Source organism: Myotis lucifugus, unplaced genomic scaffold (genome assembly GCF_000147115.1).
Source record: "Myotis lucifugus unplaced genomic scaffold, Myoluc2.0 scaffold_262, whole genome shotgun sequence".
NCBI classification, from domain to species: domain Eukaryota; kingdom Metazoa; phylum Chordata; class Mammalia; order Chiroptera; family Vespertilionidae; genus Myotis; species Myotis lucifugus.
Window position 1 is genome coordinate 139201 of NW_005871310.1, and position 27763 is coordinate 166963.

At 56.4% G+C, this 27763-nt stretch overlaps 1 protein-coding gene and 1 non-coding gene across 11 annotated transcripts in view; both read left to right on the forward strand.

Moving 5' to 3' along the window:
- The first annotated feature begins 3479 nt into the window (after nt 1–3479).
- On the forward strand, nt 3480–3613 carry LOC111828001. Its single transcript, XR_002831756.1, has one exon. It is a non-coding gene; the product is annotated as a U11 spliceosomal RNA (small nuclear RNA).
- Nucleotides 3614–5866: 2253 nt separating this feature from the next.
- CLUH (clustered mitochondria homolog) overlaps nt 5867–27763 on the forward strand; it is a 28691-nt gene continuing 6794 nt past the window's right edge. For 4 of the 10 annotated variants that reach the window (XR_002831753.1, XM_023762850.1, XM_023762852.1 and 1 more), the window contains exons 1-21: nt 15446–15714; nt 15813–15967; nt 16046–16171; nt 16419–16566; nt 16783–16875; nt 17710–18404; nt 19102–19322; nt 19505–19627; nt 19773–19873; nt 20652–20804; nt 20894–20956; nt 21054–21298; nt 21492–21576; nt 21725–21878; nt 21955–22094; nt 23366–23446; nt 23526–23651; nt 23734–23855; nt 24141–24234; nt 24348–24482; nt 24565–24638. Coding sequence is in view for 7 of the 10 variants with exons in the window: in XM_023762850.1 (XP_023618618.1) it covers nt 15619–15714; nt 15813–15967; nt 16046–16171; nt 16419–16566; nt 16783–16875; nt 17710–18404; nt 19102–19322; nt 19505–19627; nt 19773–19873; nt 20652–20804; nt 20894–20956; nt 21054–21298; nt 21492–21576; nt 21725–21878; nt 21955–22094; nt 23366–23446; nt 23526–23651; nt 23734–23855; nt 24141–24234; nt 24348–24482; nt 24565–24638 (3230 nt within the window). In the remaining 3 variants the exon portion in view is untranslated. Of the gene's footprint in view, nt 6063–12682; nt 12886–13913; nt 14086–15017; nt 15175–15445; nt 15715–15812; nt 15968–16045; nt 16172–16418; nt 16567–16782; nt 16876–17709; nt 18405–19101; nt 19323–19504; nt 19628–19772; nt 19874–20651; nt 20805–20893; nt 20957–21053; nt 21299–21491; nt 21577–21724; nt 21879–21954; nt 22095–23365; nt 23447–23525; nt 23652–23733; nt 23856–24140; nt 24235–24347; nt 24483–24564; nt 24639–25388; nt 26861–27763 lie in introns of those variants that run through there. The other 6 variants (XM_006099162.3, XR_002831754.1, XM_023762851.1 and 3 more) reach the window with 6 other exon arrangements.

Here is a 27763-nt window from a genome sequence, read left to right on the forward strand (position 1 = left end):
TGGATAAACATCTGCCCAGGATTCTGGGTTCCCATGTACAATTCAAGAAAAAGGAGAGAAGACAGGGAAAGGAGAGAAGGGATTGGACTTAGGGTCCCCCCACATATTCCGGGGGGGGGCTGTGCTGAGCCCAGCCAGAATCGCAGTGTGGGGTGAGGATGCGCAATGTCAGCATCAAAGAACTCAGAGATCATCTGTACAACCCCCTCACTTTATAGATCGGGAGGCGGAGGCCGAGGGCATCTTGCTGATTGTCTTCCCTTCCCTCCTGGCAGTGCTGCCCACACAGCTTTGGGGTTGAGGGAGGTGGGTCCCTAGAGTAAGGCCAGTGAGGTAGGGGTTCCCTCCTGCTATCCAGGAGGTGGGGAATTCTGAAAAGGAGTGGGGGGGATAGGAATGCCTGGCTGAGTGGGTATATCTATCATAACAATAATTAGAGACGTGGGGAGGCTTTAAGCAGGCTAATTACGTGGGCTAGGTCTCAGCCTTGATAAAGCTCCCTCTGTACTCACTTAGCATCTTTACCCAGGGGCCCTAAAGATGGGGAAACTGAGGTGCTCAGGGTACCACCCAGGCAGCCCTGCAGATGGGGACTATGTAACGAGAGCCTGCTAGGGAAGGGGAAGAGGACCCGTGGAAGTCAAATGACAGGCTCTGAGGCCTCTGAAACTGCTTCGTCACCAGCACCCATGCTGACCATAGGCACTCCCAGCCCCTGACCAGAAGGAGGACAGAGGAGGAAGGCCAGTGCCCTCCCAGGGTTCAGCCTGGTGGGTCTCAACCAAGCATTGTGAAAATGATCCAAAGCTTAGGATACAAAGGTCAAAGCACACAGCACACAAAGGGGATATCTGCAAGAAAGGCCCAGATATTATAAATAATGATGGGGATCAAAGGTGAAAGGCTGCGCTGCTAGAAACTCTCCCCCCTTAGCATCTTGTGGAGCCCTCAAAAAGACTGCTTGGTACTCCCTACACCTGGGCCATCCATTCAACAAACAAATGCATTAAACACCTACAATCCATCTGGGAAGATAATGGGGATACCCAGATAAATAAGGTATGGTCCTTTTCTTCAGTCTATCAGCCGGACTCCTCACTTGAGAACCAGACATCCCAGTTTGGCCAAGAAATCTTGGTTTATGCCTTTTGTTCTAATGTCATTATTAATAGTGTCCACTCTTGCTTCAAAAGTGTCCTAGTTTAGCCCTTGCCAGTTTGACTCAGTGGATAGAGTGTCAGTCTGCGGACCAAAGGGTCCCAAGTTCGATTCCGGTCAAGGGCATGTACCTCAGTTGATGCTCGATCCCTGGCCCTGATTGGGGTGCATGTGGGAGGCAACCAATCTATGTGTCTCTCTCACATCGATGTTTCTATCTGTGTGTCTCTCCCCCTCCCTTCCACTCTAAAAAATCAATGGAGCCCTAGCCAGCTTGGCTCAGTGGATAGAACGTCAGCCTGCAGACTGAAGGGTCCCAGGTTCGATTCCGGCCAAGGGCACATGCCTGGGTTGCGGGCTCGATCCCCAGTAGGGGGTGTGCAGGAGGGAGCCGATCAATGATTCTCTCTCATCATTGGTGTTTCTGTCTCTCTCTCCCTCGCCCTTCCTCTCTGAAATCAATAAAGAAATATATTTTTTAAAATAAATAAATAAATAAAAAATCAATGGAAAAATATCCTCAGGTGAGGATTAACTAAAAAATAAAATAAGAAGAGTTAATTTTTTTAAAAAGTAAAAAAAATAGTATCCTAGTTTAGACAATAAATTACATGGTCACCTTAACTATAGCACAAGCAGTGTTCTCAACCTTCTGGCCCTTTAAATACAGTTCCTCATGTTGTGACCCAACCATAAAATTATTTTCGTTGCTACTTCATAACTGTAATGTTGCTACTGTTATGAATCGTAATGTAAATATCTGATATGCAGGATGGTCTTAGGCGACCCCTGTGAAAGGGTCGTTCGACTGCCAAAGGGGTCGCAACCCACAGGTTGAGAACCTCTGATATATAGGCAATGGTAGAAATAGGGAAAATGGTGAGAGTAGTTGTTGTTAAGACTATAATGAAAAGACATTGATGGAGGAAGCTTGAAAGCAAGAAATAATCAGTTTAATATGTGATCAGGGGTCAGACCACCTGAGCCAGCCTAGAGAAAGTGGTAAGAGGATGACTTAAAATTTTTTTTATTGATTAATTTTATTTATTACTACTTTATTTATTTTTAATAATTTTTAGAGAAGGAGGAAGGGAAAGAAACATCGATTTGTTGTTCTATTATTTATGCATTCATTGGTTGATTCTTGTATGTGCCCTGACCAGGGATCAAACTTGCAACCTTGGCTTATTGGACAATGCTTTAACCAACTGAACTACCTGGCCAGAGCCACCTGATTTTTTAATTTTATTATTATTTTTAATCCTCACCTGAGGATATTTTTCCATTGCTTTTTAGAGAGAGAGTGGAAGAGAGAGGGAAAGACAGAAAGAAATATCGATGTGAGAGAAACACATCAATTGGCTGCCTCCTGCATAAGCCCTGACCAGGGCCCAGGCCGGGGAGGAATCTGCAACCGAGGTACATGTCCGCAGGCCAATGTACTATCCACTGAGCCAAACCGGCTAGGGTGCTGATTTTTTTTAATTTAACAATATATTCTAGAGATTGTTGCATATCAGTACACAACAAGCTTTCTCATTCCATTTTATGGCTAGATAATATTCCATTGTATGGTTATGCCATAATTCTTTTAACCAGTTTCTTCTGTTTTAAAAAAATATGCTTTTGATTTTACAGAAAGAGAGGAAGGGAGAGGGAGAGAGAGAAAAACATGGATGAGAGAGAAACCTCGAATGACTGCTTCCTGCATACCCCCAGGAATCAAATCAACGACCTCTTCGTGCATGGGACAGACCCTCAACAAACTGAGCCACGTCGGCCAGGGCTCAACCAGTTTCTGGACTGATGGGTACTTAGTTTGTATTCATGAAACTCAAGGAACTTGGAGAATTGTACCAAGTCCAGTGTAGCCAAAGTCGGAAGCCTCCTTCATGTTGGTGACATTACTCATAACCAGAAGCATAGCTCAGTTTTGTGGGTTTTTTAAAAATATATTTTATTGATTTTTTACAGAGAGGAAGGGAGAGGGATAGAGTTAGAAACATCGATGAGAGAGAAACATTGATCAGCTGCCTCCTGCACACCTCCTACTGGGGATGTGCCTGCAACCAAGGTACATGCCCTTGACCGGAATCGAACCTGGGACCTTTCAGTCCGCAGGCCGATGCTCTATCCACTGAGCCAAACCGGTTAGGGCCATAGCTCAGTTTTAAAACTGGGGGCAGCGAGCTTGGGGGTGGGGAGACAGATACACATGCATAATGCACAAACAAGTGGAACAACAAATCAAAAAATTGTTTCTCTCTCCCTCTAAAATCAATGAATTAAATTTAAAAAAAAAAATTAGGGTGAAGAAGAGCAAAAAGGGCTTCTGTTGTGAGCGACACACGTAGAGCAGCCTGATTGCTCTACGTGCAGAATCGACATCAAGAGATTTCGGAAGCATAATTTTTTGGTACTTGGGCAGCTGGTGATCGTTGGTCCTGGCGCCCGTAAAAATAAATAAATAAAATTAAATTAAATTAGGGTGAAGGATAGCAGGTATAGTATATTACCATTGTGTAACTCAGGGTTATACACACACACACACACACGCATACGCTTTTATATGCAAAGAACATCTCTGGAAGAATATTAAAAATTTGATAACCTTGGTGATCTGGGAAGGTAAACTAGGTGTCTGGGGGCAGGTGAGAAATTGTACTGTATGTATCATCTTTTATACTTAATGAAGTTTGAACCATGTGACTTTATTACCTATTCAAAATGCCAAGCAACATTAAAAAATGTTTAAAAAATATAACTGAGTCAATAAGTTCCCAGAGTCCCTCCTTCTGTGTCTGCCCATGTGGTTCCACTGATTTGCTCAATAGAATCCTTTTTACCCTTCAAAGCTCAGTTCAGAGCAGCCTCTTCCAAGAAGCCCTCCCTGACAGCCTCCTCTGCACATTCAGAACAGCTTTCTCCTAAAGGCCTTTCTTCTGCAGCCTTGCACATGAAGTTGCTGTGCACATCTCACCTTATCCACCGGCCTGAAACTTTTCCTGCCAGGAACTGGGTCCAGTTCACCTCTGATCTTCCTGTAGCACTAAGCTCTTGCAAGTGCTACCACCATCTCTTCCCAAAGGCGTAGTGAGGCTAGACAGCTGGGTATTTTTATTTGACGGAGGAATCACCTGAGTTTCATTGGGGTGAAAGTCAAGAGACTTGTTTAAGGTTACAAAAAGAGAAAAGGTAGTGATTGCAGGAGGCAGATTTCCAATCAAGTCCAGTGTTAGGTTCATGCACTACCGCTGCTGCCTGCCTTCTATGTACATCCAGTAGTCTGGTCTTGCTTTTATTTCCAGCTTTCTTGTGCAATAGTCCTAACTCATCTCACACTAGTCTAGCTCAGCCCCTCTTAGCCTCACCCTCTCCCAGCAGCCAGAGCATTGCTCCCTTCTCTTCCTCCTGCTTAAATGCTCAAAGCCTTTCACTGGCTCCCCTTCCCACCACCTGTACTCCAAAAGTCCACTTTCCTCTGCAATTTTTATAATGTTTTTTTTTAAAAAAATATATTTTATTGATTTTTTACAGAGAGGAAGAGAGAGAGAGAGTTAGAAACATCGATGAGAGAGAAACATCGATCAGCTGCCTCCTGCACACCTCCCACTGGGGATGTGCCCGCAACCCAGGTACATGCCCTCGACCGGAATCGAACCCGGGACCTTTCAGTCCGCAGGCCAATGCTCCATCCACTGAGCCAAACCGGCAATTTTCATGAGGCCCTAAGGCCTGCCCCAGCCCACCTCTGCAGCTTCATCTTCCCAATTCCCATTAGATCTCCAAAAATGTCAAGAATATGCCTTGAGTGCTTCCCAGTGGCATCCTGGGCCTGTGCATGGAAGACCCTTTCTCTCTGCAGCTGGAATATGCCCGTTCCCTGGCAAGACCTGGAAATATGTCACCTAGGCAGCATTCTCTTACCTCAGGTCTTAGTCCCCACCAAGCCCCAAACACCTGAAAAAGTATGAACTACTGTTAAATGCCCAGGCTGTGGATTTATCCTGACGGAGCTCTACTTCTTGCTCTCTGTGCGACCTTGGTCTCAGCTTCCCCCACCGTAAAATGGGGATAATGTGTGGAAATGAGGACTCATCTGGTGGGGGAGTCGAGTTGCTGGCAGGAAGGAGCCCTTTGTGGCACAGGACAAAGTTTGGTGGGTCCATTTCTGACACTTATCACCACTTGCCATTCTCCACCCCGGCCGCTAGTGACCAAGCCCTCAGCTGCCCTCCACCCCCTCCTCAAGAAGCCAGGCCCCCCAGCCCCACCCCTTCGGCGGCAAAGGACAAGCTGGGGAGGAGGGCACTGAGGGTCACGCTAACATCACAGATTAGAGACCGCGTGGTCATTTGGCAGATTTGCAATTGGAAGCAGAGGACCATTGGGGGAGGGGACGGTTGGCAATGGCAGCCTTAGAGGAGTCTCCACTCAAGGTCAAGGTGCCCGCCCAACGGGCAGCGAACCACAAGGACTTCTCCTCGAAGCCCCGCCCCTCCAGGGGACCCGAAGCCTCTCTCTTCTCAGAATCAGGGTACGTTCCCTTTAAGGCGCTCAGGAAAGTCATCGCATTGGTGGCCGGCCAACCAGGCGCGGTACTTTTTGTCCCTTGTGGGCCGCCGTGGGCCGGGTCGGGCGCGTAGGCGGGGCAGGGGAGCGGCGGTGGGGTCAAAGGTTACAACGCGCACCACGTGGGCCGGTGACTCTGTCCTTCCCGCAGCGGCCGCGGCGAGCAGGGCACTTGGGTTAGTGGCGCGGCGGGCGGCGCGGACAGCTGAGCCGGACGCCGGATCCCGCCGCCATGGTCATCAAAACGGACGAGTTGCCGGCGGCCGCCCCGGCCGACAGCGCCCGGGAGCCCAGCTCTCAGGCTGGTGGCAAGGGGCGGCCGGGCGCGGCCGGTGAGCGGGGCTGGGGCCAGCGGGGAGCCGGGAGGGGTAGGCTGCACTGGGCCGAGCGGGCGGGCTGGTTCGGGGTTCTGCGGGCACCGTCGCCTTCCCTCCGCGCCGGGCTGGGTGGCATCTCGCCGGGCCCTCTACCGGGCCGCCCCCGCCCTGAAGGTCACCTTTACTATCGCCCCCAGCTGCGGCCCGGGCTTCGCACCTGGGGTCCCAGAGAGGGCAGCGGCGGCGGGGACACGCGCGTCAAATCGCGGGGACACGTGCGCGCACACGCGGTTTCGGGGTGCGCCGCTGCCGCCGCCGCAGGTGGATAGAATCGGCGGCCCCACCCCCTCTGTGACCCGGCACTGGGGAGCCCTACGGTCTGGGGTCATTGACACTTGCTCCTTCAGGCACCCCTCCACGTCAGGATCCCAAGCGTCCCCTGTGCACACAGTGCAGTCCTGCAAGGGAGGCTCCACTTGGGACTTGCAGGCTTGGTCTGTGGGGAGAGCGGTAGTTAGGATGAGTATGGCGAGGGGGTTTCTCGGGTTCGTTCTCAGAGGTAAGGCTTTAACCCCAGGTGTTCACGCTCTGCTCGCTGCCGGGTTAGGGAATGGCCTGGTCGGTAGACCAGGGGGTCTGCCTGTGCATGGGCCCAAAGCCAAGCTCCTTGGCAGGAAGAGGTGTTTGTGCCAGAACTTGATCATTAACCCGCCTTATTGCGAAAAGTGGGTCGGCCCACAGTTGCAGTTTTTAAGGCAAAGGTCATCAGTGTGGAGTGGAGCTCCCAGCTCTTCCCCATGGGGACTGTGCGATGGTGGTTTTGGGAGTGGCCGCAGCAATCTCCCATTTCTCCTGGGCCTTTCTCTTCCCTTCCATCATGTCTCAGAGTCTAGCCTTGAGGCTGAAGCTCCACCCCAGCCAGTCAGGTGTCATCTTCAGATCTTCCTCAGAGCCTCAGCGCTGCACTCTGGTCCCGTTCTGCCCTGGGTGGTCGCGGAGGGCAGAATGACCCTTATTTCCCACTTCCCCCCAACTCTCCTCCACGGGACTTGTCATTTCCCTTTTCCTTCCCAGCTTCTGGTGAGTCAGGATGGGCACAGCGTTAGGTAAGCCCTCTGATGCTGTCACCTGTCACAGCAGGTTTACCTTGGGGTAGGGGGTGGGTACTGTGGCAGCTTTGCTGATTGCCTAGACATGGCCAAGGTTTGGGCTGATGGACAGATGCTGAGGACTCCAGCCTTCCAGGCTTTGCCCTGATGTGGCTCTGACTAGAGGGGCCAGACAAGAGTAGGTACGTGCATAGGAGGGGTTGGCTGATTTCCCCGCTAGCAAAGAGACCTGAGGAGATGAAGTGATTTGCCCAAGGTCACACAACGATTTAGCTGTTGAGAGCATTTGGATTTGCAGCTCAAGGCCAGCATGCCAAGGCTGCCCTGCCTCTCCCAGAAGAAGGTGGGACACGCATGCTGATTGGGATCATGTGCTGTGAATGTGAGGGCTAAGGAGGGAGAGTCTGTTGGAGGGTTTCTCTGAGGGCTGAGTGAAGCCCCTGCTCAGCTGTGTGCTGAGAGGCTTGTCTGGAGCAACCTGAGTCAGGGGAAGGGCACAGCTGTTCATCTTGGGGAACCTGGGAGCATACTAGCAGGTGGAACAGTGGCTCCTTGAGTCTCTGGGAAGCTAGTATAGATGGGTAGAACTTGAATTACAGCCGGCCTGACTCTATTCAAAGAAGGAGGGGGTACCCCCAGCAGGCTCCTTACCTTAGGACCCAGCTCTGGAAGGCTTCCCAATCTCCTTGAAGAGGTGATCTAGACCTTTCTTGGGGACTGGGGGGTGGGGGGGGGCAAAGGTCAGTTACCTTCTTGGGAATAAAGCTACTTTTAGGGGTTAAGAGAACAGGCAGGTTTTTCAAGTTCACAGTGGTGTGTCTAGTTCCTTCTGTTTAGGGGAGGGCTCCTTGGAGTTGGGGCCCGGAGCTAAGAAGGGCTGGCAGACTGGGGAGGAGTTTGGGGGCTTAGAGGAGCTCCCTGGCAGGATCCCAAAGTTCTTCTCTTGGGTAGGTCAGAGTAGAGTAGCTTGAGGAGCACTGCACTGTCCCCAGACCCTGCAGACCTGTTTCTGGCCTGAGGGAACAGGAAGGAGGAAACAGAAGTGCCCACATCCTGGGGGGCTTCTACAGGCTGCTTGCCTGCCCCCACCCCCTTCCCTTGCAGGCCTAGGTGCCTGGGTTGCAGTGCTATGTCTTTTGGGGCCTTACTTCCTGCTGGAGCCTCACCTGCTAAGGCCCTGGCTGGGGCGGGGCCTGGCCCTGGCACAGCCTACTGAGTGAGGCCATGCCAGGCTGGGGAAGGCACACACAGGCCACCCGAGATGGCCTAGTTTCTTTCTAACCCCTCCTTTCTGCTGGCCATGGGGTCCCTGTGCTTCCCGGCCAGGGCAGGGCTACGCTTTATCTCTTCATTCTGATCTGGCCAGTGAAAACGGGGGGTGTATGTATGCAGTGATATTTGGGCACCTTTTTCCCTTTCCCTAAAGCCCAAATACCCAGGGATGCTCCCTGTGATGAGGAAGCGCTGGCCCAGGGGTGTAGAGATGTGGGGGGAGAGCTTATGGCTGGAGATCGATGTGCCCCTGGCTGAGGCCTGGAGGAGAAAGGGGTGCCTGTGGGTGCTGCCGCCTTGGGGAGTTGCACTCAGAGGCAGGAGCTTGGGCATCTGACAGACCTGGGCGAGCTGGGCTTTTGGTGTGTTTTCTGACCTGGCTTGGCTGCCTGAGCCTCTGTGACCTTGGGCAGCTTGCTTACCAGTCACCTGGAACCTCAGTTTCATCAAGTAAGATGGGCTGGTCAGGCTGATGAGGGAACTGCTGTGGGCTGGGCCTACAGTGAGCATTAGCTTTATGGTGACCAGAAGAATGGAGGTGGTTGTCCCTGCCACTCAGGGGCCGTCACCTGCCCCACTCTGATGTGTGTAGGCTGAAACCCTTGGTGGGGGCTGTGGAGAGGCTGCGGGCCTGGCCCAGGCTGGGCCATCAGGACCACCTGGGATGGGGCTGGACTGGAGGGAAGGGGGCCTGGAGTGAGTCTGGCTCCCCACCCCCACCTGGTTAGTATGGATGCCGGAGCAGCTCTGGCTGGGCCGTGGCAACAAGTCAGATGCCCTGGGAAGGCGCCGTGGCGAGGCTGGGCATGTTTTCTCCACATGTTCCCTCTACAGCTGAACAGCCTTTGGCCTCTTGCTGCCAGCTCCGTTTCCCTCCCCACGGGAGAGACTTGGTTTTCTCCTGGCAGAGCAGGGGCTGCTGGGAAGGGAAGGCAGAGCCTGCCAGCTTCTTGGTAGAGCTGGAGGCCTGGGGCACGGGTGCAGTTGTTCTCTGGGAGACTGGGAGCCCATCCCTCCTCCCACCAGAACCAGTGGCTCTCAGGAAGGGTCACCTGCAGGGGGCAGCATGAAGAGGCCCCAGCCGGCCCCTTGACCCAGGAGGCAAGCAGGGTCCCAGCGTCTGGGACTGGTAGACAGGGGGCGGTCACCTCATGGCCTGGGCCTGGGCCTGGGTCTGCACCAGCTGTTGCCGGCAGCTGGCTGAAGCAGTCCTGCCCACCCCCACTGGGATTGGGACAGAGGAGAGAACCCCCTTGCTGGGCTCTGCCCCTGCCAGCCAGTCCCCAAGGCCCTCAATCCCGAGGGGCCCAGGAACCCCAAATGCTGGGTTCTCCTGTCCCCCTAACAGCTTTGTCAGCAGTGACCCCCTTTCTAGGGGGTGCAGGGAGGTGGGTCTGAGCACTGGTAGCAGCTCCAACTGGGGTCCTGGAGCCACCAGGGCCTCCTGGCCCACAGCTGTCCTTCTGGCCGACCTTGAGCAGGATTCAAGGCAGGGGGAGTGTGCCCTTCCCAGGGCCGCCCCGGCAGGCCTGGCCCCACTGAAACCCGAAGCCAGCCAGAGCTCCAGTCCCGGGCCGACCAGCTGCATGGGGGCCAGGGTGGTGGAGGAGGCCGGAATGAGGGACACAGACAGTGCCGGGCCTGAGCCGGAGCGCTGGCTGCCTCGCTGCGATGGCGGTCAAGGGACTCCAGAGCCGAGCAGAGGTCAGCCGCTGACTGTACCAGGTGGGCTGTGGGGCAGTGAGCCAGGTGGCCAGCCTCTTGTGGGGAGATCACTTGGCCTTCGTCTAGTGGTAGGGAGGCCTTCAGGATCCCTTAAAGGAAGGAGGAAGGGTAGGTCTCCCTGTCCTGGGGAGTGGAGGTCCCTGGGAACCAGCCACATTCTTTTGAAATCTGATAGGGGATTGGGTACCCCCCTGGGGTGGGAACCTGGTGCCGGGTGCCTTCTGGGCAAGCTCCCTGGGCTGCAGAAGGACAAGTGGGAGCTGTAGCCATCCTGGCCTTGTCTTCCTTGCCCTCTTCTGTCCTCCCAGCCTAGACTTAGGGAGTGCAGGCCACCTGTCTGGGTCGGGCCCCTGATTTCCCGCTTGTGGGGTCTTAGATCTCAAGGCTGCTGTTCCATATTGGGTGGGGAGCCCTCCCTTTATCTCTTCTCATCCTGGGGGCTCACCAGCCTGCAAAGTTTTTCTCAGACACTCAGTTGGGGGAAGTGCCTCCTGCTAGCTTCTGCCATCCCTCGATCTGCCTTTTGAAAGCTGACCAACCACTGCCCTTCTCCCCGCCCTCCTGGTCTGCTTTGTCATAGCCAAGTTCTCCCTTTGGTTTTGGCTGCTCACTTTCTAGGGGCTTGGGGGCTTGCTGCACTGTGCACTCCCTGGAAGGGGAGGTCCTTGTATGTCCTTGTGGTTCTCGGAGTTCCATTCCTGGTTTGGAGAGGTGTGCTGGGGATGGGGACTGGGTGATGATGGTCATTGAAGGTGGCTAGGGTGGAGGGCAGTGCGGTGGCGTGGTGGTGCAAGAATCCAGAGTTCACTCTTGTCTCTTGACCTTGGACAAGGCTCTGAACTTTTCTGGGCCTCATGCATCCTAATTTGGGGGAAGGAGGAGGAGACTGTGTCTGAGCTCCTAGTGATCCTGTTTTTCACGAAGTTGAGGGGACCTAGGGAAGAGGGAGTGGCTTCTTGTGATGTCCCCCTGGCCTGCCCTTCAGTGCTGGCTTATCTCCTTTCCCAGAGCCCTGTTCCACGTTTCTGCGGGTCTCGGTAGGGTCCATACAGCTCTGGGGAAATGCACCCCAGCCCCGTTCCTAACAGCTGGGTAGGAAGAGGAGGGGGGGTCTGGATGGGATGGGCTGAGTCCGGGGCAGGGCTGGGTGAGCTGACCTGTCTAGAGCTCCCAGGCAAGCAAGGGGCCAGTTTGGCTGCCAGGCAGACCCGGGGTGAAAGGCTCCGTGGGCTCAGTGAGCACCAGGCAGTCCTGGGTTTTGCTGGGGGGTTTCTGTGAGGGCCTCTGCTCCCCAGGAGGCAGGAGGCTCTCCTTTGTCCCCCTCAGTACCCGGGTACAAATGGAAGGTTTTGTCACCTCTTCCCCCTCTCTCAGCAGCATGTGAGTTGGGAGTTTTTCACAAATATTGAACTTAACTACCTGCTTACAGTAATTAATTCATGAATTTGGTGTCTTTCTACTGGGCCCCGGGCAAGACAGAAGGAGGAAGAGAGAGAGCTGGTGTGAGCAGCCACCCAGAGTGCAGCAGATCAAGTGCCCTGGGAGGTGGGGATAAAGGGAGGTGCTAATTCCTCAGAGAAGAGGGTTTATTTCACTTAGGTCTTACTGAATGAGTAGGAGTTTGCCCAGTGGAATGTGATATGGGGGCAGAATGAACAAAGGCACAGGTGGGAGGTAAGATGTGTGGCCTGTTCTCAGGCTTCTGAATGGTTTGGTGTAGCTACACCTTGACAGGGAGAGCTGGCGGGAGCTGAGGACGTAAGGCTGTGCCTGAGAGTGTTGGCCCGAGAAGCTTGGGTCTTGTGGGCAGTGGGGAATATTGAGGGTTCTGAGTAGTGCTCCTGAAATAGGGGAAATGGCCAGAGTCACGGCCGTGGTCGGTGAGATTAGGTCTGGTGATAGATTGGAGTCGGGGATATTCATGGCGCAAGGCCAGTTTGTGGAGGAAGCTGATGAGATGGTCTTTGGTGATGCCTGACGGATGGCCACTTTGAAATGGTTGAGCGAGGCCTAAATCGGCCATGTGAGCTCTGAGGCCTAAGGGCACTTGAAGCATGGGAGAGGGTGAGATGAGAATGAGGTGAGGCGGGGCCCAGGTTGGACTGCTGGAAGAGGGTGGGGCTGGAGAGGGGCAGCAGGAGTGTCGGTGTCCATCAGGGAAGAGGAGGAGGAAGAGCTGGGAGGAGATGCTGCTGAGAAGCTGGGCACGTTAAGGCCAGAGGAGACCCTTGGGTTGGGCTCTCGGAGTGGCGTGGTGACTCTGGGGAGAGTGGTTAGGATAGCGTGCTCAGAGGAAAGCTGGGCTGGTGGACTGAGGAGCGAATGGGAGGGAGGGCCCGGAGTGTGGGAGGTTCCGGAAGTGGCCCACAGTGGAAGTTGTGTGCTCAGGGTGAGGTGGGACTAGGGCTGAGTCTTGGGAGAACAAGCAGGCGCCACCCTACAGGACGTGTGCCCACTCTGGTGGGTGAGGTAGTTTGCCCACCCCTGAACTAGGCCCTTCTTGCTCAGCTCCTTTCTTGTTGCCCACAGAGCTGCCGTCAGTCATGCTACTGAATGGGGACTGTCCGGAGAGCCTGAAAAAGGAAGAGGGGCCCACCGAACCGCCCCAGGAAAATGGGCTGGATGAGGCTGAGCCGGGGGAGGAAACCACTGGACAGGAAGTCATTGTCATTCAGGACACCGGCTTTTCGGTGAAGATCCTGGCCCCGGGGATTGAGCCCTTCTCCCTGCAGGTGAGATGTGGGAGAGGAGCTGGAGACCAAGACCCAGGTCTCTTGGGGAGGACAAGATTAGGAAGACAAACCTTGCCTTTGCTAGTCCTGGCCCCATGTTGTAGGCAGGAAACCTACCTGTGCCTTGCCCACTGTCACTCAGCTAGACTGGTGGATGTGGGGATCAGGTTCCCGTTATTGTCCCATTGCTGGGGGACAGCTGCCAGCTGGGACTGTTGGGGAGAGGTATGGTAGCGGCTGGGTGGTGGTGGGGTTTCAGGGCCCCCAGCCCTCTGCTCTGTACTCGCAGGGAAGTCACCTCTCTGGCTGTGTTTTTACCATTTGCCTGAGAGGAGAGTGCTATTGGGTGGTCTCCAAGAGCAGAGCCAACCCAGAGGTCTTGCAGAGTGTTAACTCATTGGGGAACCAGTGCCCTCTTAAGTCTTCTGTACCCAGAGGCTTGAGCCCAGAGCACCCCTTCTTCTTTTTTTTTTTAATCCTTAACTGAGGATATTATCTCATTGATTCTGAGAGAGAGAGAGAGAGAGAGAGAGAAAGAGAAACATTGATGTGAGAGAGACACATTGATTGTCTCCTGCATGCACCCCAACCAGGGCCAGGGATTGAACCCACAACCCTTCGGTCCTCTGGCCTACGCTCTAACCACTGAGCAACCAGCCAGGACCCAGAGCACCCTTCTTGAAGAGGGAAGCCATTTGCCCTGGGGACCTTGGCATTGGTCAAGGGAGAAAGCAGGATTGCTGTGTTCTTTCCCCCACTGTTATCTCCTTCTGCTCAGGGCTTGCTCTTAACTGCAGGAATAGTTTAGGCCTGAGGGTAATAGGGCCAGACTCTGTCCTGAGCATGTGCATATATCCTGTACACGCACACAAGTGTAGATGGGCATGTATGTCCGGACAGGGCTTGGAGTTTACAAGCCAAATGGTGGGGAACTGAATATTTGGAGCATTGATTCTAGGGTCGCAGGTACTTTAGGCTGGTGAAAGTGGTATGTCCTCACCAGGGTAATCGGGGCTTTTCTCTGGCAGGTGTCCCCTCAGGAGATGGTACAGGAGATCCACCAGGTGCTCATGGACCGTGAGGACACTTGTCATCGCACCTGCTTCTCGCTGCACCTGGATGGCAACATGCTGGACCACTTTTCAGAGCTGCGCAGCGTCGAGGGGCTGCAGGAGGGCTCCGTGCTACGCGTGGTGGAAGGTTTGTCTGGAAATTGGGCAGCCTGCCAAGGGAGGGCACATGGAGGCAGGGCCAGGCAGTGCTCTGCTCACGCTGGCTGGTCACCGACAAGCGTGTGGAGGCTCCGGGGGGTATCAAACTTGTAGAGGCAGTATGGGAGCACAGCCTGCTTCTCAGGCTGTCACCTGCGCACCCTTCAACTTCATGGTTTAAATATCAGACCCGTGATTAAAAACAAACAGAATGCCAAGTAAAGGCTTGCTATTAGTCCAATCTGATTCTATAGAGATAAAAGTGAAATCTCTTAAGGAAACTAAAGTTTGGGAAGTCAGGCCCAGTGTGGAGTGATCAGCTGGTGTGGTAAGGATGGTTTGTTTGTAAAAACAAAAGCTCCTATGAACTTGGGTCTCCTGAGAAGTGGCTCAGAGGGTCCAGGTGTGTCAGCTTATTAAGAGGAAATGTGGAAAAAATGTAGCCCAACTGTACCCAAACTTGCTTGATCATGGAACCTCTCTCCTTCCCCCAAAGAGCCCCCATTATTGTTTCACAAAACACATACTGGGGAGCAGTGTTGTGATCCGGATCCTGTTGGTTTTGGGGCACCCCTAGGTGAGGGCTGCTGGGGCCCCGCAGTCTGCAGGCTGCTCACCCGGACACTGTGAGCAGAGCAGGGGCTTTGTGGGCTCCCCGAGGCCTGTGTGCACTTCCCGAGGCATTTCTTGTGCCTTTTGGCAGAAGGTTCTTTGCAAACAAGGATTCCTGCCAACCAGCAGGCAGGTGTGTGTGTGTTGAAACCAGAGCTCCAGCCTATGTGTTTATAATGGAGTTTGTAAGTGGAAGCCTGAAATTGAAAAATTAAGACCACGATGGTCGCACCATGCCAGCCATCTCTGCTGGGCAGGTGTTGCAGGGAGCAGAGCCCTGGTCACACCCCGCCACTTCCCGCCCAACAGAGCCGTACACAGTGCGCGAGGCCCGCATCCATGTGCGTCACGTCCGAGACCTGCTCAAGAGCCTGGACCCGTCCGATGCCTTCAACGGGGTTGACTGCAACTCCTTGTCCTTCCTGAGCGTCTTTACTGATCGTGACTCTGAGATGTTGAAGGATGCGTTGTGGGGCCCGAAGTCGCGCAGAGGTGCTCATGGGGCAAGATAGCCAGGGGCCGCCCGGCCAGCGTGGCTCAGTGGTTGAATATCAGCCTAGGAACCAGGGGGCCACGGTTCGATTCTGGGTCAGGGCACATGCCTGGGTTGTGGACTCGGTCCCTAGTGTGGGGCATGCAGGAGACAGCTGATCCATGGTTCTCTCTCATCATTGATGTTTCTTGTTTCTCTCCCTCTCCCTTCTTCTCTGAAATCAATAAAATATATTTTTTAAAAAGAAAAAGATAGCCAGGGGCCGGCAGAGGGGCTGAGGGCCAGGCCATCTCACCTGGAGGGGCAGGGTCAGAGGCATGCAGAGTGGGGCCAGTTTAGGTGGGGAAATGGGTGGCCCTGTGCTGACCACCAGCCTCGGGTCCCTCAGACAGCGGGAAGCGGAAGAAGGGCTTGGAGATGGACCCCATTGACTGCACGCCGCCCGAGTACATCCTTCCAGGGAGCCGGGAGCGGCCGTTGTGTCCCCTACAGCCCCAGAACCGTGACTGGAAGGTGGGATTCCCGGAGCAGAGCCGGGAACAGGCCTCTGGTAGGGTGGGGAGCTGCCACACCAGGAGGCCTGGCCCGCTCATACTTGTTCACTCCTGCAGCCCCTACAGTGCCTGAAAGTGCTCACCATGAGTGGCTGGAACCCGCCCCCTGGGAACCGCAAGATGCATGGGGACCTCATGTACCTGTTTGTGATCACAGCTGAGGACCGGCAAGTCAGCATCACGGCGTCCACACGGGGCTTCTACCTGAACCAGTGAGTCTTTGTGCGAGTCCGTCTGGGTCCTTGGGCAGCTGCTTGGAGCTCCCTGCACAGTGACCACCCTCTCTGCAGGTCCACAGCGTATCATTTCAACCCCAAGCCCGCCAGCCCCCGCTTCCTCAGCCATTCCCTGGTGGAACTGCTCAACCAGATCAGCCCGACCTTCAAAAAAAACTTCGCTGTGCTGCAGAAGAAAAGGTAGTGCCTTTGCCTCGTCTCCGCCCTGGTCTCATGGCCCCCCAGCCTGAACGCGAGCATGTCTGCCCTAAGAAGCTGTGCCCCCAAGCACCCCAGAGCCTCCCTTAGGGCGCTGTCAGCCAGGCCTTCCAGAGCAGGTCTCAGGGAAGGAGACACCGGAGCTGGTGGGGGGCGCAGAGAACAAGGGGGCCAGGGCAGGGCTCTGAGTTTGGCGGGCTGGCCATCTCCCCTCCTCTGCCTGCCATAGGGTCCAGCGCCACCCGTTCGAGAGGATTGCCACCCCGTTCCAGGTGTACAGCTGGACGGCCCCCCAGGCAGAGCATGCCATGGACTGCGTGCGCGCGGAGGATGCCTACACCTCAAGGCTGGGCTACGAGGAGCACATTCCTGGACAGGTGCCTGCGGCCGGGCCCTGCCCTCCCCTCCCCGGGGACCTCCCTCCCCCTCCCTTGGTGGATTCTGTGCGCCTCCCTGGATGCTCCATCTGCTTTTCTGTATTGCTCACTTGGGAGCCTGTGGGGCTGTCCATGGGGAAGTGGAGGAAGGAGCTGCCCAGCACAGATTGTGGGGCACAGGCTGAGCCAGTGTCTCCCTCCCTGGTCCCTCTCCAGACCCGGGACTGGAACGAGGAGCTGCAGACCACGAGGGAGCTGCCCCGCAAGAACCTGCCTGAGCGGCTGCTTCGGGAAAGAGCCATATTCAAGGTGCCCATGTCCCTCGTGCCTGACTGCAGCCTCAGGCCCACCTGCACCGTTACTGGTTTTCTTTTCTTTCTTTTTCTTCTTTTTTTGTTTTCTTGTGGAAAGAGGAAACCCGGGTGGGCTGACAGGGTACCCTGCAGTGTGCTCTGCTAGCCTCTGCCTCCTGGCAGACCCTCTCTCCCCCAACTCCTCTTCCTGCCTCTCTGAGACTTGGAGCCCACAGGCAGCGTGGGACCTGCCCTCGACATGGGCTGAGTGGCCAGGTCCATTCCAGCTCTCTGCCCTCCACTAACTGCCATCAGGTTCTTGCCTGGCACAGATGCCCCACTGTAATGTTATTAGTGCTTTTACTGAGATAAGAGACCTGAGGAAAAACAGTGCTTTCAAAAAACAGGTAAAGTTAAAGTCTTTGATAATCTTACCACCTAGAGATGATGATGGTGAAAATAAGATCTAAATGTTTGGATACTAACTTTATCAGGGTCAGTGCGAGGTGTTTCATAGGCCTGACCGCCTGTAATCTCTCAGACAACTTGTAAAGTTCCATATTCTATTGTCCCTGCTCTTTAGACCAGAAAATGAGTCCAAGAGCTGACCTGACTCACCCGGCACACAATCGGTGGGCCCCACACCCGTGCCTGTCCTCCCGCTCCTTGTTAAGCGCTAAGTTTTGAAGTCTGAGCATAAGTGATGTTTTTTTCAAAAAAGGGGTTTCTTGCCCTTTTCCAAACGCGAGGAAACAGCGTAGAGCCCTCGGCCCCCAAGGTAGCCTGCCAGCCTCCACCACGATGAGCTTGGCCAGGTGTGACCCTGCCAACCTCGGCCCTTCCCCCCCAGGTGCACAGCGACTTCACGGCAGCGGCCACGCGGGGCGCCATGGCAGTCATCGATGGCAATGTGATGGCCATCAACCCCAGCGAGGAGACCAAGATGCAGATGTTCATCTGGAACAACATCTTCTTCAGCCTGGGCTTCGATGTCCGCGACCACTACAAGGACTTCGGCGGGGACGTGGCGGCCTACGTGGCACCTGCCAATGACCTGAACGGTGTGCGCACGTACAACGCGGTGGACGTGGAGGGGCTGTACACGCTGGGAACAGTGGTGGTGGATTACCGCGGCTACCGCGTCACGGCCCAGTCCATCATCCCCGGCATCCTGGAGCGGGACCAGGAGCAGAGTGTCATCTATGGCTCCATCGACTTCGGCAAGACAGTGGTGTCCCACCCGAGATACCTGGAGCTTCTGGAGCGCACGAGCCGGCCCCTCAAGATTCTGAGGCACCGGGTGCTCAACGACCGCGACGAGGAGGTGGAGCTCTGCTCCTCCGTGGAGTGCAAGGGCATCATTGGCAACGACGGGCGCCACTACATCCTCGACCTGCTGCGCACCTTCCCCCCTGACCTCAACTTCCTCCCTGTGCCCGGCGAGCGGCTGCCCGAGGAGTGCACCCGCGCTGGCTTCCCCCGCACCCACCGGCACAAGCTGTGCTGCCTGCGCCAGGAGCTGGTGGATGCCTTCGTGGAGCACAGGTGAGGAGCGAGGCTTGTGGGGCGGCTGGGCCAGGCTGCTCGCAGCAGTGGGTGCTTTTGGGCCGGATCGTGATGGGAGTGGCTTTGGAAAGTGGAACGAGCCAGCCCTGGCCACAGTCATTACAGAGTCAGCTCGAGGCTCACAAACCAGTGATCAGCTAGGCAGTGCTCTCAACCGAAGGGGCCCTGTTCCCTTAGAGAGCATGTGGAAATCTGCTGGGATGTCTTTGACTCCGCTTGGGGGTGGGGGGCTGGGAGGAGGGGCAGGGGGTGTCGAGGCTGCTGGCATTTAATGCGTAAGAGTCGGCCACATCAAATCTCCCACACCCGGAATAATTCTCCCTCTCCCCATGCCAATGGGTTCCTGTCAATTTTGAGAGCCCTGGCCTGTGTGGTGAGCCACTCCCAGGCCCGCACTCCACCCCAGCTGTCCTCTTCCTGTCGGGGAGGATCTCGGGTTTTGCTGTGACCTGCTGCCACCTGGTAGAGTTGCTGGGCTGGCATGTGCGTGGATGTGTTGGTACTTGCACACGTCAGGTTGTGTTCCCTTGCCGTCAGGGCTCCAGCCCCAACATTCATTAATCCCAGGAGGCGAGGAGCCTGGGGCCTGGCTCTGGTCCCAGCAGGCAGCTTGAAGGCCAGGGAAGCTGCCACCGACCCCTTTCCCATCCTGTTTCTGCCCCATGTGCTGCACCAGGTACCTCCTCTTCATGAAGTTGGCTGCCCTGCAGCTGATGCAGCAGAAAGCCAGCAAGATGGAGAACTCCACCTCGTTGGAAAACGGCAGCCCACCCTCCCTGGAGTCCAAGTCTGAAGACCCTCTGGGACCCGAGGGAAGTGAGGAGGAGGGAGGCAGTGCTAGTGGCCTGGCTAAGGTGAAGGAGCTGGCAGAGACCATCGCCTCAGACGACGGGACAGGTGGGCTGCTGTGGGTGCTGGGGGAGCCCCAGACCTGTCCTGGCAGCGGGGGCTTCACGGGCAGCTCCAGACCCAGTCCCAAGAGAGGCAGGCATTCATCTCTTCGGGGAGCGGGGGGGTCTTGTGAGCCTGACAGAGTGGGTAGGGACAGCTGGCCACGATGTGGATGGGCTGCCTCCCAGCGGGCCATGTCTCCACAGCAGACCCACGGAGCCGGGAGGTGATCCGCAACGCGTGCAAGGCAGTCGGCTCCATCAGCAGCACGGCCTTCGACGTCCGCTTCAACCCGGACATCTTCTCACCAGGCAGGTGGTGGAGCGGGGTGGGCAGAATCTGGGCTCACCTTGGGGCCTCGATGCTGGTGGGCCCTTCCCCGACCTGAGCGATGGCATCTGCCTGCTGCCCCCACCTCCCTTCACCCGGCTCAAGCCCGTGCTCCCCCTCCCGCAGGGGTCCGCTTCCCCGAGTCCTGCCAGGAGGAGGTGCGGGACCAGAAACAGCTGCTCAAAGACGCTGCTGCCTTCCTGCTCTCCTGCCAGATCCCCGGCTTGGTGAGGGACTGGCCGCAGGGGCGGGGGCTGCGGGGCGGGGCTGGTACAGATTTTGGAGGCTGGTGGGACCTTCACAGGAGTGACTTCTTTAGACCTGCTGACTTGAGAGGCAGGCGGGGCAAAGTGCTTGTCCCTGCCTGACCCAAAGCAGCCAAGTGGGGCCTCAGGCACAGGCTCTGCTCCTCCGTGCCCTCCGTGTGGCCAGCAGTGGGGGTCTGGGCCTCTGAGCCCCTGTGTGACGGATGGCTGACAGGGACGGGGGCACCTGGGAGAGAAGGTGAGGGGTCCTGCCCTCCTCTCCCTCTCGAGCTTTACGTGTAGGCCCCGGGGGTGCCGGGGATGTTTGCTCCTACAGGGACAGCTCCGTGTCCAGGTGGGGCTCTTGTCTCAGACCTTTGAGCTGAGCCTGCTGTGCCAGCTACCCTGGTCCCAAGGGGTCACCTCTGCTCCTTCCCTCCTGGTCAGAGAGGAGCCTTTGCTGCCCACAGGGCTCTCAGTTCAGCACCAGCAGGGATCCCACGTCCCCGCTTCCCCACCAAGTGGGCCTGGCAGTCACCCATTTTCCTTGGCTTGTGTGAAAGGCTGGGGGGCAGATTCTCACCTCCTTGCTGGTCCTCGCTGCTGCTTTGTCTCCTTCCCTCTCCCTCACTGGGAGCTGGGGTCTTCGTCCCCTGCTTTCCTTTTGGAGGGGCCTCGTGATAGTGTGAGCTCCCCCGGAAGCCCAGGGCTGGAGGAGGCGGGGTGGGGCGGGGGGAGCCTGACATGCTGCAGCCTGCAGGTGAAGGACTGCACAGACCACGTGGTGCTGCCCATGGACGGGGCCACGCTGTCTGAGGTGATGCGCCAGCGAGGCATCAACATGCGCTACCTGGGCAAGGTGCTGGACCTGGTGCTCCGGAGCCCGGCCCGAGACCAGCTGGACCACATCTACGTGAGTGGTGCTCAGGGCGGGAGGTGAGTCGCTGGTGCCCGGCTGGAGGCCTGGCACCAACCTGGACTTTCCTCTCGGAACCTTTGTAGAAAATTGGCATTGGCGAGCTCATCACCCGTTCTGCCAAGCACATTTTCAAGACGTACTTACAGGTATTCCACTTCCTTCCCAGCCGGGTAGGGTGGGGTCTTGAGGAAGAGCCCTGGGTTGGGGCCCAAGGGCCCTCATGACTTTGTTCCAAACTTGCAGGGAGTCGAACTCTCAGGCCTGTCAGCTGCCATCAGTCACTTCTTGAACTGCTTCCTGAGCTCCTACCCCAACCCTGTGGCCCATCTGCCCGCCGATGAGCTGGTCTCCAAGAAGAGGAACAGGAGGAGGAGAAACCGGCCTCCAGGGGCGGCAGACAACACCGCCTGGGCCGTCATGACCCCCCAGGAGCTCTGGAAGAACATCTGCCAGGAGGCCAAGAACTACTTTGACTTCACCCTCGAGTGGTGCGTGAGTGGCAGCGAGTGCAGGCACTGGGTCCCCTGACAGCCCAAGGGCAGACAGGAGCGGAGGAGGAGGGAGCTGTTTGGGGAACTGGGGCTGAGAGCTGAGTCCTGGAGAGCAAAGGTGGCGGCTCAGGGGGAGTGGCAGCTGTTGAGAAGGGGCAGCGTTGGGAGCCGTCTGCCACTTCTCCCCCAGTGAGTCCGTGGACCAGGCTGTGGAGACCTACGGGCTGCAGAAGATAACGCTGCTGCGGGAGATCTCCCTCAAAACCGGCATCCAGGTAGGCGCGGGGCCCTGTCCCTCCGTGCACCGGCTCCGCAAGGTCCCCGGGCCTGTGGGGGGGGCTCTCCCCACATGTGCTTCGGGTGGGAGGTGCTGGCCATGTGACCCCGGGCTGAGGCTGCTGTGGGTGTTGGCTGTGCCCCCAGATCCTGCTGAAGGAGTACAGCTTCGACAGCCGCCACAAGCCTGCCTTCACCGAGGAGGATGTGCTCAACATCTTCCCCGTGGTCAAGCACGTCAACCCCAAGGCCTCGGATGCCTTCCACTTCTTCCAGAGCGGACAGGCCAAAGTACAGCAGGGTGCGTGGCCAGGTGTGGCCGGGGGGAGGGGCTTTCCTGGCTCGGCCCTGACCTCGCCCCGCTCCGTGCCCTGCAGGCTTCCTGAAGGAGGGCTGCGAGCTCATCAACGAGGCCCTGAATCTGTTCAACAACGTGTACGGAGCCATGCACGTGGAGATCTGCGCCTGCTTGCGCCTCCTCGCCCGGCTCCACTACATTATGGGCGACTACGCCGAGGTGGGCCTTGAGCACCCGCTGGGCTGTGGGGCTGGCATTGGGGGCTGGCAAGTGAGGGAGCCAGGCCTGTGTTCTCAGCCCCCAGAGCAGCAGGAACTGGAGGCCCTACTTACGTGGTAGGGGCAGGGGCACAGGGAGGAGCAGGCCGAGACCAGGGGGACCCCGGGGTCACCTGCTCTGCCTGGGCTTCCTTCCCCCATCTCCACCACTGGATAGTTACATCCTTGGGGAGCTGCCATGAAAGTGGGGTGAAGGCCGGGCCTTCCTTCACAGGGACGATGGGAAGGATGAGTTCTGGGACTCACCTAGGACCGTGTAAGCGCTCCGTGGAGCTGCTGGCAGTGTCCTGCTGTCGTCTTCCACCTGCATGTGGCCTGGTGGTGGTCACCTGCCTGGTCGGCCCAGGGCTTTAGGAGGCCGCTTCCTGGGCGGGCGGGCGGGTGGGCGTCGGCGCCCCACTGCCCTGCTATCAGAGGCTTTTGTCTATGTAGGTTTTGTTGTTGTTAATCCTCATCTGAGGCTATTTTTCCATTGATTTGTAGAGAGAGTGGAAGGGAGGGGGAGAGAGAGAAACATGGAAGTGAGAGAGAGAACACATCAATTGGTTGCTTCCCATCAAACCCAGGCACGTGCCCTTGACTGGAATCAAATCCAGGACCCTTCAACCTGTGGGCCGATGCTCTGTCCAGTGAGCCAGACTGGCTAGGGCAGTGATGGCGAACCTATGACACGCGCGTCAGAGGTGACACACGAACTCATTTTTTTGGTTGATTTTTCTTTGTTAGATGGCATTTAAATATATAAAATAAATATCAAAAATATAAGTCTTTGTTTTACTATGGTTGCAAATATCAAAAAATTTCTATATGTGACACGGCACCAGAGTTAAGTTAGGGTTTTTCAAAATGCTGACACGCCGAGCTCAAAAGGTTTGCCATCACTGGGCTAGGGCTATGTATGGGCTTTTAAAAATTGTTACTGATACTTTAGCACAACTTTAGATTTATGTATATGTATTTACATAGGTTTTGTTAGAAAAAAGGGCTTAAGACAGGTTTTTTAAAGGTGAAACAGTCTCCATGTGGGGCATAGACTTCCATGGTCATAGCAGCTGAGTTTTGTCCCCTTCTCTGCTGCCTTTGCCCAAAGTAAACATAGAAAGTGCAGCCAGAGGGGACCACGGCCAAGCGACTGTGGGGCTCAGGGAGCAGGGTCAGGCAGGTGGGTGTGGGATGGGCACCCGCCCGGATGACAGTTCCCCGCTTCTCCAGGCCCTGAGTAACCAACAGAAGGCTGTGCTGATGAGCGAGCGAGTGATGGGCATCGAGCACCCCAACACCATCCAGGAATATGTGAGTGGCCCCTGGGGCAGGGGCTGCACAGCTGGGTGGGGCCCGTGGCCACCCTGGCCTGACACGGCTGCCCCTGCAGATGCACCTGGCCCTGTACTGCTTTGCCAGCAGCCAGCTGTCCACCGCCCTGAGCCTGCTGTACCGTGCCCGCTACCTCACACTGCTCGTGTTTGGAGAAGACCACCCTGAGATGGCACTGCTGGACGTGAGTGCTGAGGAGGGGTGGCGGGACGAGCCTCAGTCCCAGGGGAGCGGGAGCTGACCAGGGCCCTCCCGACTGCCCCTAGAACAACATCGGGCTGGTGCTGCATGGGGTGATGGAGTATGACCTCTCGCTGCGCTTCCTGGAGAATGCGCTGGCTGTCAGCACCAAGTACCACGGGCCCAAGTCCCTCAAAGTGGCCCTCAGGTGAGGCTGCCTTGGGTTAGGGGGTGGGGGGCCCAGGGCCATAGGGACAGGGTCCCAGGAAGCACCTGGATTGAGCACGGGCGCGGGACCCAGCGCTGCCTGTCCTCGGTCTGGCCCCTGAGGAAGTTTCCCTCACCTTCTATTCCCCCCGAGTCCTGGGCTTGATTGTTTGCCCCGGGTAGATTCCAGAGCAGGACCTAGATTAGTCTGCACACCCTCGTTAGGCTGCCACTGCCCCGGCCCACTCCTGTCCTTCCTGTGCCCCCCACACCATGCTTCCTGTAGCCACCATCTTGTCGCACGGGTCTATGAGAGCAAAGCCGAGTTCCGGTCAGCCCTGCAGCACGAGAAAGATGGCTACACCATCTATAAGACCCAGGTGGGCCGCAGCAGGGGCCGGCGGGGGGGGCGGGGTGGCAGGAGCTGTGGGGAGCGGCTGGGCTCTTGGGCAGCCCTGACCCCTGCCTGCCTGTGCCGCTCTCGCCCCCGTAGCTGGGCGAGGACCATGAGAAGACCAAGGAGAGCTCCGAGTACCTCAAGTGCCTGACCCAGCAGGCCGTGGCCCTGCAGCGCACCATGAACGAGATCTACCGCAACGGCTCCAGCGCCAACATCCCGCCCCTCAAGGTGTGTCCGGGACAGAGCTGGGGGGCCCCCTCCCCAGCCTCCCGGTGCCCACACAGTGGCTCATGTTCCCTGGCACCCTCAGTTCACAGCCCCCAGCATGGCCAGTGTCTTGGAACAGCTCAATGTTATCAACGGCATCCTCTTCATTCCACTCAGGTGAGGCCCCTCCTCCTGTCCCCACGCCCCTTGGGGAATTGGCCTTTAGTGTCTTGTCTTTTAAAACATAATACACTGACGTGGCTCAACATTGGGAAATACAGCCAGGGCTGAGAAGTTCCTTGTGAATCCTTCTGGAAATACGCCACCTAATTGAGCAAACAAACAGCTGTCATCTTCCCCCCCTCTTTTTTTACACAAAACTAGAGTAGCAAACCATGCACATAGGTGTGTTTTCTGCACTTAATGTATCTTGGCGCCCTTTCCAAGTCGGTCAAGAGTGGCTTCGTTCTTTCTCTGGCTTCCTGCGATCCCAGTGTAGGTCTGCGCCTCATGGCCGGCCCCTCGCTGCTGTCTCCCTCCCACGGGGGACGTGGGGTTGGTCAGTCGGTGGTTAGGGAGCTAGTAGTGGACCTTCTGTGTGTGGCACACCCTCCCCACTCGTTTTCTGGGGGTGATCTCCTGTGGCAGCCGCCACAGCTGCAGCAGGTTTGAACTGGGTGTAAAGGAGAGTGGGAGCCAGGCCTTAACTGAGGGCTCTGACAGGTGCATGGAGTTCCTCGCTTTTCAGCACTTCGGGGCCTTTCTGCTCCGGGGAGGGAAGGGAGGCACTTGTTTCACGCCTGTCTGTCTCCGAACAAAGCTCAGAGTCTGATTTTGTCCCAGGTTTAAGTTTCAGCAGAGCCAGTGAGGTGGTGGGGGGCCTGGGCCCGCTCTGACCCCCACCCTCACCCCTATCCTTCTACTCAGCCAAAAAGACCTGGAGAACCTGAAAGCTGAGGTGGCGCGGCGGCACCAGCTCCAGGAAGCCAGCAGAAACAGGGACAAGGCCGAAGAGCCCATGGCCACCGAGCCTGAGCCCGCAGGGGCCCCCGAGGATGCGGCCTCGCAGCCCCAGGCCGCCAAGGACCCTCCTTCCCCCAGCTTACAGGGGTAGAAAGGGAGAGACAGATGGACAGTCAGCTGCCCCATTACCCAGTGATCCAGACTCCAGGAGGAGGGGGCACGCCCTGCAGATCCGGAGAGGAAGCGAGTCCCTATTCTTCCACATTTCCAACCCCAACCCTCCCCCCAGCATCCTCCTGGGACCCTGGCCTGGCCTGTCTGCCCCCCCGAGAGATGTTTTTGCACTGGTTCAATGAAAATGCTGATGAGAGGCCTAATTGAAGACACATGCGTGGAGTGTGTGGGCATCGGTTCCCAGCTGGGAGACAGGTGCCCCTCAGGCGCCCCATCCTCGAGCAGGTGTGTGCGAGTGTGTCCATGCCCGTGAGCGAGCGTCTTGATCCGTCCTTCCTAACTTGTACATAGCCCGAGTCGGTTCGGAGTGGGTGACGTGCAGATGCGATTTCTCAGGTCATTTGTATGTTTGACATTATGGCTGCTGCTTCTGCTGCCACTACCCCTGGGCCCAACCTGGCTAAAAGTCCAGGTTTGAAGCCGAAAGAGGGGTGCTTTCCTGTGTACTGGGATGGGGAGTCAGCTCTGTGGCAGGGCTGGAGAGCTGGGGTGCACTTTAGCTCTGTGGCAAGGTGAGAGCTGCAGTGGCTTTACTAGTCATGGTTGGGCCTGGCCTGGCTGTGCTTGGGGAAGGCATGGGGGGGACAGTGGGGTTCCCAGATACCCCTGTGCCCAGGCCCACTGGTCTGCCTCCCTACTCCTCAGCTGGGGATCCCTGGGGGGCTGCAGTCTGAATGTATACTTCTCACCACTTTAACCTGAGCTGCCTAACGCACAGTGGGAGTGGGTAGGGAACGGGCCGAGGGGAACCGGGGCTGAATCATGGATTCTGGGGTAAGTTACCAGGTACAGGAGTGATTGTCATTTGTTTGTGGAGCCCAGCTCCCTCCCTGGTCCTGGCCACGCAAGCACCTTCAACAGAGAGTACCTCTGGGTGTGGAAGATGGGGAGGCACTAAAGGTGGTGGCCCCACAGGCCCGGCTGCTCCCTCTCCCGCCTGCCTGTGCTGCTTCTGTGCCTGCTGTTGGAGCCCTGACTGGGGGAGGTCGCCACCCTTGTGAGCTTGGGGGAGCCGTTCCAGGGGTGGGACCTCTGCCTGGGGGAGCTGCTTATGGGTATGGTCTGTCCAAACACCTTGTTTCAAAGGGAGTGGGCGTGAGCTAGTAATCGAAGCATCCCCACAGCTGATCAAGAACTTTTTCTTGTTTTTAAACCATCACGTCTTCATTTCACATTGGAATAAAGTGAGTTTTTGAAACCTACTGCCCCAGCCCCTCCGGTGTGTTCTGTTCCAGTCTTACTTGATTGTGAGGGTTGTTGTCAGGAATGTTATTAGTAAAAGAATTTAAAGCACTTGAATGTGTAAAAATTAGGTCAAATTCAAAGTTATCATAATGTCATTTAAGTGGGAGGGAAGGGGGTGGATCACAGGCACCTGGCTAGGGTTTTCACCTGGCTGCCATGGTAAGACGAAAGGCTGGGAAGCGCTCCTCCATGGAGTTTCATGTGACACAGGCTGGAGTGAAGGCCAGTTGGACTGAAGGGTGCTTAAGGTGGCCCAGGCCCTGGGCTGGCCTGATAGGTCACTGAGCACCGAACTCCAGGCACCTGTCCTTGTCCCTTTGAGTAGGGAGGGTTGGGTAGCATCCCCAGGCCAGGAAAGCTAGGAGCACTCGGCTGGCTATAGTGCCATGCTAAGGCGGGGTTTAGTGAGGTGCCGGAAGGAGAATCCACCCTGGCTGCTTGAGGGGCAGGGCTTGAAGTGGAAGTTGTGTTGGGGGTAGAGGACCTGTCTGAGAGGAGGGGAAGTCTCATTACGGGTAGTGGCTGCTGTTTGGCCATCCCTTTCTGGAGCAGGCAAGCCCTTGGACTCCTGCACTCTTAAATGCCTTTTTTTTATTATTATTGATTTCAGAGAGGAAGGGAGGAGAGATAGAAACATCAGTGATGGGAGAGAATCATTGATTGGCTGCCTCCTGCACATCCTACTGGGGAATCAAGCCAGTGGGCATGTGCCCTTGATCGGAATCAAACCTGAGACCCTTCAGTCTGCAGGCTGACGCGCTATCCACCGAACAAACCAGCTAGGGCTTGAGTGCCTTTTTAAATACATGGAGCGTTCATTGTGTCTTTGACATTCTAAAAAGAAAAAAATTGCAACCCTA